Genomic DNA, 11,138 nt, shown 5'->3' with positions numbered 1-11,138 from the left:
CGAGATGGATTGGCCAGGTGGCATCATTGATGGACTCAAGTGTGGCAGCTGTAGTGAGGTTGGCCCAGGATCGGACATTGTTTTGTTCTGCTGTGCAAGGGGTCGCTATGAGTCGGTTCCGACTCGATGGCACCTGACAACAACAACAACAATGGCTAATGAGGGAGTATAGTGGCTCCATAAGCCACAATAAGTTCACTGGACTGTGAACTACAAGGTCCATGATTCAAGCCTGTCAGCCACTCTGGGGGGTGGGTGGGGGGAGGAGGGAGTGATGAGACTTTCTGTTCCCGAGAAGATTTAAGCCTTAGAAACCCTATATAGGGTTGTTATGAGTCAGAACTGATTCTGTGGTACTTAACAACAAAGAGCAACAATGGCTACTGGTCACAAACATTTCTTCACATGTTTGTAGGCAGCCTGAATGCCATCTTTGGTGAATTGTCTGTTCATGTCCATTTTCTTTTTTTCTTTAAAATTTTTTTGGTGAGTTATGTGATAGTTTACATGGGAGAACATTAGCTTTACATTCATCCTAGCATATATTGTTTCATTGTGGTGGTTACAATCCCCTCCATGCATCATCAACCAACCAAAGGGTATACCCTGCAAGCATGCCCCCTGAACGTCAGCACACAGCCCCTCTCCATCTCTGGATCTAGAGTCCTCAGCCACTCCATCTCTCCATGTTGTTCGTTGTCTCTGCCTCCATCTCTGGCGTCACTGTTGCTCTGGGTAGGGTCCCACACTCTGCTCTTCTTACTTGATGGTCCCAGGGACCTCCAGTCCTAGACTGCAAAGTCAATCACTCCCCTCCTTTTGCTACAAAATGTCTGCCTTTACATTTCCAACCTTCACAATCAGTACAGATAACAATTATTCACAATTGTACCACAAGAGACCTATCCCCACCCCCTTTCATCAGCCCTGCCTAGACAGATTGGATACTACTAAGTAGAGATTCTACCTTCCTCAACAACCTCTGGATCTAGGCTCCCTCTTGAAAGCTTGTAAGCCAGTCACTTCTTGCCTTTGAAACACCTCCATTTTGGCTAGCCAATGTCCAAGTTGCCCATCCCTGTCTACTCTGTGTTGCGAGGGGGTAGGAATGATCCTCACTGTAAAGATTTGTTCCCTCTTTTGAGCTACTGCATCCATAGCTATAGATCGAGTTCATCAAATTGTATCATATTACTCCTTTTTTCCTCTTCTTTCTTCTCCTAGTTGAGCTCTGATCATCCAGTCATTGAAACTGGTCAAGTGGATATTATCTGCAAGTGTGGGTGTTCTTGTGCATATGCCCTCTCTTCTTTCAGCTGGACGCTTCACTCTCCACTCTAGTCCACTGTGGCTATGTCACTGACTCTGGGCCCAAGAGTCCCCAGCTCTTATCAAACTGCTGGCAAACCAGGTTTTACCTTGCTGTTTTTCCGTCACTTCCCCTTATGGTGAAGATCGTAGTCACCAATCAGAGTGCATGTCTGCTTGTGTATTCCCATTGAGGTTTAGTCTTTGCAGGGGGTTTGCCCTGAGGGGACCCAATTGCTTGCCTTGATGTCTTCTGGGCAAGTAACTTGCTTGTTCTTGTAGTTGTCAGCCGACTGCTATTATTGTTTTGTATTTTTCCTGTCAGTCTTTCTTTCAAGAAGTATCTTCTGTTCTTCCAGCCACTCCAGGCTGATCTGCTTATCCTTTCCAGTGGAAATTTCCCACTTCATAAGATTCTGGAAGGAGTTCAGGATTCTACCTATAGTCTTATGTAATGCAGAGGCTCTGCAGGAAGCCTCTTTCACTGAACACGTTGTAGCCCCATTTTAGGGATTCCAATCAGTTATAGGCAGAAGACAGATTTACAAGCTTTCTGGTATGTCTGGCTATTCCTTTCTGGCTATTCCTTCATATCCACCTCAAGTGTCTATTTTATAATGATATATCAGGGAAACCAAGATTCAAAAGACAGCTAAGCATCTTAACATTATTTCTCCTCTTTTGCCCATTCCAGCTATGTCTCAATCCCTGTATCCCAGAGCCTTGTTGTTCCAAGGTTGTGTACACATCATTATTTACCTTTGTCTCACTTAGCCCATGCAAAACTTCCTAGTTGTTTTCCCATCTGCCTTGTTCTTCCTTTCCTCTCACCATTCTTGAGTATTGCCCCCCTCCCTAGCACCAAAACTATCCTGTGTTTATTCCCTACCCTGTGTTCCACCTTTCCTTCCCTCCCCTCAACTCATTCCCCGCATCCCCATAACCAGCAAAGGACTCCCCACTCCCTTTAGTATGGGTTCTTTTTCTTAGTCTTTCACAGTGGTGGTCCTATGCAATTTCTCCTTTTGTGACCGACTGATTTCACTCAACATAATGTCCTCAAGGTTTATCATGTTATGTGATATCTTACAGCTTCCTTGTTGTTTTTCAAGTTAACATAATATTCCATTGTGGGTACGTACCACAGTTTGTTTATCCATTCTTCCATTCATGGACACTTAGGCTGTCTCCATCTTTTTTGCTATTGTAAATAGTGCTGCTATGAACATTGGTGTTCATATATCTACTCATTTTATGGCTCATTTTTCTTGTGGGTAAATACCAAGTAGAGGAATCTCTGGATTATAAGCTATTTATATTTCCAACCTTCTGAGGAAGTGCTATATTGCTTTCCAGAGAGGCTGGACCATTTTGCAATACAGCAATGCAGGAGCGTCCCAGTGTCTCCATATCCTCACAAGCATTTATTGCCCTCTTTTTTGATCTTTGCTGTTATTGCTGGTGTGAGATGATATCTCATTGTTGTTTTGATTTGCATGTCTCTAATGGGTAGCGATCGTGAACATTTCTTTATACGTTTGTTGGCTGCCAGATCTCCTCCTTGGTGAAGTGTCTGTTCATGTCTTGTGCCCATTTTTTAGTTGGGTTATTTGTCTTTTCCTTGTAGAGGTGTTGTAGTTTCCTACATATTTTAGAAATGAGTCCCTTGTCTGATGTATCATTGCAAAATATTTTTTTCCCATTCTGTGGGTTCCCTTTTTACTCTTCGGGTGAAGTATTTTGATGCACATAAGTTTTTAATTTTAATATGTCCCAATCATCTATTTTGTCAACTTTAGTTTGTGTAGTTTTCAAAATGTTTGGTAGTCTATGTATTCCCTGAATTACAGTCCTCGCATTTGTCCCTCTTTTTTCATTGATGGACTTCATAATTTTGGGATTCACATTTAGGTCTCTAATCTATGTTGAGTTGGTTTTTGTATAAGGTGTGAGGTAAAGGTCGTATATCAGTCTTTTGTATGCCGCTTTCCAGTTCTGCCAGCACCATCTGTTAAAGAGACTATCCCCTTCTTATGTGATATATTTAGGCACTTTTCCAAAAATCAGTTGGCAGTATGTGGATGGGTTAATTTCTGGATTCTCCATTCTGTTCCATTGATCAATGTATCTCTCACTGTACCAGTACCAAGCTGTTTTGACCACTGTAGCTGTGTAATACATTTTGCAGTTGGGAAGTGAGAGGTAACTTATTCTTTTTCTTAAGCAGTGTTTTGCTTATTCTGGGTCTCTTTCCTTTCCATATAAACTTTGTAATTGTTTTTCCCATCTCTTTGTAGAATGTCATTGGAATTTGGACTGGGATTGCATTATAGATGGAAATTGCTTTGGGCAGTATTGACATTTTCACAATGTTAAGTCCTCCTATCCAGGAGCATGATACAGTCTTCCATTTTTGTAGGTCTCTTTTGGTTTCTTATAGTAATGCTTTGTCATTTTCTTTGTATAGGTCCTTTGTTTCTCTAGTTACATTTATTCCTAGATATTTCATCCTTTGGGTGGCTATTGTAAGTGGTATTGTTTTCCTAATGTCCTTTTCAGCACTGTTGTTTTTGGTATAGAGGAATCCAACTGCTTTTTGTATGTTGATCGTATATCCTGACATTTTGCTGAATCTTCCAGTGAGGTCTAGTAGCTTTTATTACTAAGTGTTTGGGTTTTCTATGCATAAGATCATATCATCTGCAAATAGAGTTTTACTTCCTCTTTGCCAGTTTGGATGCCTTTAATTTCTCTGTCTTTACCATTTAGCTCTTGCTAAGACTTCTAGCACAATGTTGAATAGGAGTGGTGGCAAAGAGCATCTTTGTCTGGTTCCCCTTCGCAGAGGGAAGGCTTTTGGTTTCTCTCCATTGAGAGTAATGTTGGGTGTTGGTTTTGTATATACGCTCTTAATTATGTTGAGGAATTTCCCTTCAATTCTAACTTTGTTGAGTGTTTTTATCAGGAATGGATGTTGGATTTTGTCAAATGCCTTTTCTGCATCAATCAATATGATCATTTGGTCTTTTCTTTTTTCTTATTTATGTGGTGGATTACATTGATTTTTTTTCTAATGTTGAACCATCCTTGCATTCCTGATATGAATCCCACTTGATCATGATGTATTATTACCTTTTTGATGTGTGAATAATCACTTTTTTCTAATTTTAGTTTTATAAAGATTTTAGTTCCTTAATAAACATAATACTTGAGAAATAATATAGAACATGTATTTTCTCATGAGACTTTATTCATTTTATTCAAGCAAGCTTATAATTAATAATATAATTCAAAAATGTCCAAATAATAGCACTGAGAGAATATCAAAATACAAAAAAATCTAACACCACTTGTATGAACGAATTTTTTTTTAATCTCACATTTTCCATATCCTGTTTGTCTACTAACAATATTGTTGAAGAATACAATGTTTATGTAGCAAAATATTATATCAGTTAAACATAACTAAGAAATGATATTAATACAATTTAAGTGTCATTTTAAAAGATTTCCAAATTACAATAGACATGGCTATACTTGATCTTCCCTATAGGAATATGGCTACTACTTAAATCAACATTCAATGTGTAAAAGAAGAAATAAGACATGTTGATATAATAAATCTTTATTCAATATCTTCATCTTCCACATTGTCCTGCTTGAGACCACGTATCTCTCTTTCAGGTAGTAACCCATATTCATTTAAGAAAGACGCCACATCTCCAGCACAAAATTCCTCAGCAAACTTTTCAGCAACTCTAATGAAATTACTTAGGAGCTCCCCACCTTTGTAGACCAGCAAGGTGGGGAGTACATCTGAGGCAAAGCGGTCACCAGCACCTGTATTAGAGGCTTTTATTTTACAGAATTTGACCATAGGGTACTCAGTTGCCAGGTATGTTAAACTACTGTTAAGAGCATGGCAGCCCTTGATGCCATCTTCATAAATGTGAACAACAATTGTGGTGATCTTCTGTTCCTTTTCAATGATTTCCAGGAATTCTTCTCCAGTTTTCAGCTCATAGACAAACCCATATCTTGGCCCAAAACTCAGCTTTTGGTGCATATCCTGCATGCACTGTCTACGGTATTTATGAAGGCAATTTTCATCCTCTTTCTCTTGATGGATTAAAGCATGTTCTTGAATGCTCATCTGGAATTAAATGAAATAACTAGATAGAGACTATTCAGTCAGAATAAGCATGGCAAACCCATTCTTAACTCTAAATGTTTGTGTTGGTTCTTTTGTCCTACCTAATAGTTTCTCCACCCATTTTTGATATGGCTTTTCCTTTCCCTCATAAAACCTTTGTTCAAATGTCAACTTAATTGATTATCCTACCTAAGAGACCCTCACACTTTCTAGTCTTTACACTGGTTTATTTTTCTCTTTAGCAATAAACTCTACTTGACCTTGTGTTATATATTTACTTGTTTAATTATTAATGACAGTTTTCCCAAGGCCCACTAGATGGCCCTGACCTTCGGATCAGCCACTCTGAGCTCCAGATACCTGCCCTCAACAGGGCCAGCCTCCTGCACACTACCGGCACCAAAGGCTTAGAATACTCTCCTTCCACCCCTACCATGAACTCCTACTTCTGTAAGTTCACGGTCAACCTTCTCAAGAGGTTCAGCTCGGAGCAGAAACTCCTGGAGACCAGAGGTGTCTTCATCATCAGGCAACTCTGCCTCCTGCTAAATGCCGAGAACATCTTCCACTCGATGGCAGACATCCTACTTCAAGAGGAGGACTTCAAATTTGCCTCCACCATGGTCCATACCCTCAATACCACACTGCTGACCTCCACGGAACTCTTCCAGCTACACAACCAAGTCAAGGACCTGAAGACTCTGGAGAGCCAGAACCTCTTCTGCTGCTTGTACCGCTCCTGACGCCACAACCCAGTCACCACGGTGTCCCTCTGCTTCCTCACTTAGAACTATCGGCATGCCTATGACCTCATCCAGAAGGATTTTCTCACAGAGGTGGACAAGCTGGTGCAGCTGATCGAGTGCCCCATCTTTACATATCTGCGCCTGCAGCTGTTGGACGTGAAGAACAACCCCTACCTGATCAAGGCCCTCTACGGCCTGCTCATGCTGCTGCCTCAGAGCAGCGCCTTCCAGCTGCTCTCATACCGGCTCCAGTGTGTGCCCAACCGTGAATTGCTGCAGTCCGAGGACAGACTAAAGGCAGCCCCCACCTCCCAGAGAGCAAACGCTCCCAGCATTGACTACACAGAGCTCTTGCAGCACTTTGAGAAGGTCCAGAACAAGCACCTGGAAGTGAGGAACCAGCGCAGTGGGCGTGGGGACCATCTGGACTGGAGGATAATCTTCTGACAGCGCTGCCCTGGCAAAGGGCCCATAGTGGGGTTTCATGGATCACTGGCGCCTTCAGGCCCCATTCCCGAGGAGCTACCTCTCAGAGGCTGGGCTGGCCAAGGTCAGGGAGGGGACAGAGGCTGCTCCCAGCCCAGCTCCCCAGGCTCCCCGCACTTAGCTGCACCCTGGCACTCAGAGATGTGGGGCCACAGCCGCGGACATCATCACTCATCCTTGAAATGAGTCTCTTTCTAACGCCCTCTTGTGCAGAGAGCGCGCTCCTGTGTCCGCGTGCATACACATGTGAACATAAGTTCTGCATGGTCCAGTACCGAGATCTATACTGAATGGCACATCCCCTGCCTCAAAAAAGAAATTCGAGCAAATCCTCAAAAACAACAACAACAACAAAAAGCAGGTGTTTTGTTTGTCTCATTCACCACTATATCTTTAACATTTGGTATAGTGTCTGGTACATAGTAGAGGCTTACTAATTATCTCATGATTAAATGAATGACTACATGCATGCGTAAAGTTGCTGAATATAACTGAACCATAAGGTGTTCACTGTTGCACAATCCAAGCCATTTACAGTAAGAGAAGGAGTAAAATAATGATTGTTGTTGTTGTTATGTGCCATCGAGTCGTTTCCGACCCATAACGACCCTGTATAACAATGATAAAACTTAGTAATTCGATTCTTTTTCTGTAAAACTTTGTCCAAAGAGGTGAGAAGTTGAGTTGTAATTAAGTAGATTCTAACTCTACTGCATAGAACTGCTCTGTAGAGTTTACAAAGCTGTGAACTTTTGGAAGCAAGTTGTCAGGCTTTTCTACTACAGTGTAACTGAGTGTTTTCAAACTGCCAACATTTTAATTTATGGAGGTGGTGGTGATGACGTGCTGTGGAGTTGGTTCCGACTCATAGTGATACTGTATAGGGTTTCTGAGGCTGTAAATCTTTATGGGAGCAAAAAGTCTCATCTTTCTCCTGCAGAACACCTGGTAGTTTTGAACTGCTGATCTTGAGGTTAGCAGCCTGACTCCTGTCTTTTGTGCCACTTAGGGATCTTAAACATACATATGTAGTTGTTATGTAGAGTCAGGTCAATTTTAATTCCTAGCGACCCAAAGTAGAACTGCCCCATTGGGATTCCTACGCTGCAATCTTTACAGGCTAGGATCACCAAATCTCTTCTACCAGGATGGTGGATTCAAACTGCAGACCTTTAGTGCAATTTTAAGAGGAGTCCTGGTGTGGCACTGGAAAATAATCACTGAATTGCTAACCCCACAAGTTGGTGGTTCAAATCAACCAGCTGCTCCTTGGAAACCTGAAACAGGGTCACTATGAGTTGGAGCTGACTTGACGACATTTAACAACAACAAAAATGTATAGGACAAATGGTTGAATGCTCAACTACTAGCTGAAAGGTTGGCAGTTTGAAACCTCTCATAGTCATCTTAGAAAACAGGTCTGGTGATGTGAAAGGTCACAGCCTTGAAATTCCCATGAAGTAATTCTCCTATGCACACATGGGGTCACCATGGGTCAGAATCGACTTGACAGCAACAGACAACAACCACCTTATTAGCAAATTTTAAATTATTTAATGCTTCACATTTGTATACCATATAACATGCTTTCAAAACACTTTCGCATGTGTCTTCTCTTCACATCCCTTTGAAACAGGTGGAGAAAGTTATTATAGTTGCTCAGATGGAAAAATTTAATTGTCTCACCTACATCACACAATAAGCCTGTGAAGGAAGGAAAACTTCAAAAACAAGATCTTAGACTCAAAAATCAGAAGCCTGAACCAAAGCTTATTTTGGATGCACAGATTCTCCTTTCAGAATCAGTATGTTATTGTTGCTATTAAGTGTTGTCCCCACAATGAAAGGCACTTTATGGTTTATATCATTATTGTATAACTCATGGTCATGTTAACATTGAAACTTACCCCAAAAAATCAAGGAAGGAAGTAATAAATACTGAAATTTCACCTCGTGGCTGCTAATGTAAAGGTGGGAGGTTCAAACCCACCTAGTGGCACCAATGAGAAAGAGCTGGTGATTTGCTTCGACAAAGTAACACCTTATAGAGCAGTTCTATGCTGTATTACATGGGGTCGCCATGAATTGGAATGAACTAAACAGCAGAGAATTTAATACTCTAAGTAATCTCCACTAGCACTTTAAGATTGCCTTTAAACAGATCTCCTTACATGTAAATGTACACATATTGTTGTTGCTAGTTGCCTTTGAGTTGATTCTGACTCTTACTGACTTCATGTGTGAAGAGAAGAACTGGTCCATAGAGCTTTCAAGCCATCACCTTTTGGAAGCAGTTGTCAGCCCTGCCTTCTAAAGTGCCTTTGGGTGGGTTCAAACCATCCATCTTTTGGCTAGCAGTAGTTGAGAACGGAACTACTAGTGTCTCCTACAGACCACTGCACATTATATGGTGCTATTGTTGTTGTTAATTGCCATTGAATCAGTGCTGACTCAGAGCGACCCTGTATAGGGTTTCCTGATCATTGTTTCTCAAGTTGCCAGGTATTTCTTAGTAAGGAATGCATTAATAGGCATTTACTTCATTTTTATTTTATTTTTTGTCAGTACAAATAACACTGCAATATTTTAGTAATATATCTATATTTTATAATATTTCTAAGACCTGATGGTATAGTGGGGCGCACACCAGGCTGTTAAACACAAGGTCAGCAGTTTGAATCCATCAATACTCCTCAGGATAGACTGGAGGTTTTCTTCTGCTGTAAAGATCTGCAGCCTCAGAAATCCTCCATAGGGCTGCTATGAGTTGGAATTGATTCAGTAGCAGTGGGTTTGGTTTATATTAAAAAAAAAAAATATGTATGAGAGAAAAGCATGTTGTAAATTATTTTTGAGGGAGCTTCAAAAAGTTCATGGAAAGAGAATGGAAATTTTCCACAAAATTTTTGAAGCTTCCTCGCACTATACTTTCTCCTCACTTATGGATTATCTCATTATCTGACATTTTACATTTACCACAATGGTAAAATAATCTACTTATTATTTTGCACATTAGTGACATACATCAGGCAGTACTGAATGCCAAGGTGCAAGGCAAGAGTAATGCTAGCTGTTATGCTTAAGTTTATGTGTCACCTTGGCTAGACCAAGACTTCAGTGGTTTGACAGTTTTATAATGATGTAAATTGGAACTCATGTAACAAGGTAGCTGTTTTCCATTTTGTGATCTGATGTGACCATCCTCTATTTTCACATAATGCCTATTTTGTACAATGACTTGGCCTTTGCATAATGATTTAATGATGTCTATATAATAAAGGAACTCTGGTAGCATAGTGGTTACGAATCGGGCTACGAACTGCAAGGTCAGCAGTTCGAAACTACCAGCTGCTCCACGGGAGAAAGATAAGGCGTTCTGCTCCCGTAAAGATTAACAGCCTCGGAAACCCTGTGCAGGGTCGCTATGAGTCGGAACCGACTCCACGGCACATAACAACAACATATATATATGAGGAGGGTTAATGCGCCAGACTGCAAAGCCATTTGAACTGCAAGGTTGGCGGTTCAAGCTCACCAGCTGCTCCTTAGAACCCTATACAGAGTCGCTATGGGTTGGAACCAACTCAATGGCACTTCACAACAAGAACGATATATTAGGAGAAGGAGCTCTGATAGCACAGTGGTACGAATCGGGCTGCTAATCTCACGGTCAGCAGGTGGAAACTACCAGCTGTTCCATGGGAGAAAGATGAGGCTTTCTGCTCCCATAAAGATTTACAGCCTTGGAAACCCTGTACAGGATCTCTATGAGTTGGAACTGACTCTATGGCACATCACAACAACAACAACAATATATGAGAAGACAGTGTATTGATTTTTCTTTACTTTACCTTTCTGTGGAATCTTTCTTTGGAGTCTTTGTCATCTCTACTCTGAGGAGAAGACATTTGCCTGAGAATCTCCTTCTTACTAGGTGGGATCAAATCACTATCTTCACTCTCTAATTTAAATTTTCTCCAATCACTTATTACTCCTTTAGGTCCTAGAAAAAAATCAAAAATAAATTATTTTCCTTTTTATTTTCAAAATGACTATTTACACAATCTGAATTTTGTTTAAGTATTACCATGGGGATAGTCTTGTCGTCTCCTGCATCAGAAACAAACAACTTGTTTGGGCTAGAAACTTCTGACAGTTTTGATTTTAAAGTGCTTTTCTATAGTAATCTTTTTAAGTTGACTTTGGCAAAGAGTCTTTATGAAACATCAGCACTAATGACAATCCAAATTATGCAGTTGGAATGATTGACAACATTTTGGAGTAAATATATTAAAAAATAAAAATGCAGGGAGGAAATTTTTAGGAAAATAACACTTTTCATAAATAACAAAGAAGCTTTGGCAGTAAACTAAAATTAATACCACACTATTAATAAAGGAAACTGGGATTGTTGGAGAAAAAAATTAAAATGTTATTACTTCCCA

At 40.5% G+C, this 11,138-nt stretch overlaps 1 protein-coding gene across 1 annotated transcript; it reads right to left on the bottom strand.

The window, feature by feature from the left end:
• Positions 1–4,933: 4,933 nt before the first annotated feature.
• Positions 4,934–10,691, bottom strand: PDC (phosducin). Its single transcript, XM_006872696.1, has 2 exons — positions 10,545–10,691; positions 4,934–5,461 (listed from the first exon to the last, which is right to left on the bottom strand). Exons 1-2 carry the CDS (start codon positions 10,599–10,601, stop codon positions 4,934–4,936), a joined length of 585 nt encoding a protein of 194 aa, XP_006872758.1. The 5' UTR covers positions 10,602–10,691.
• Positions 10,692–11,138: the final 447 nt, after the last annotated feature.

This window comes from Chrysochloris asiatica, unplaced genomic scaffold (genome assembly GCF_000296735.1).
Source record: "Chrysochloris asiatica unplaced genomic scaffold, ChrAsi1.0 scaffold00210, whole genome shotgun sequence".
Lineage (NCBI taxonomy): Eukaryota > Metazoa > Chordata > Mammalia > Afrosoricida > Chrysochloridae > Chrysochloris > Chrysochloris asiatica.
Note: the sequence above shows the minus strand (reverse complement) of the source record. Positions and strands in the feature narration are given on the sequence as shown.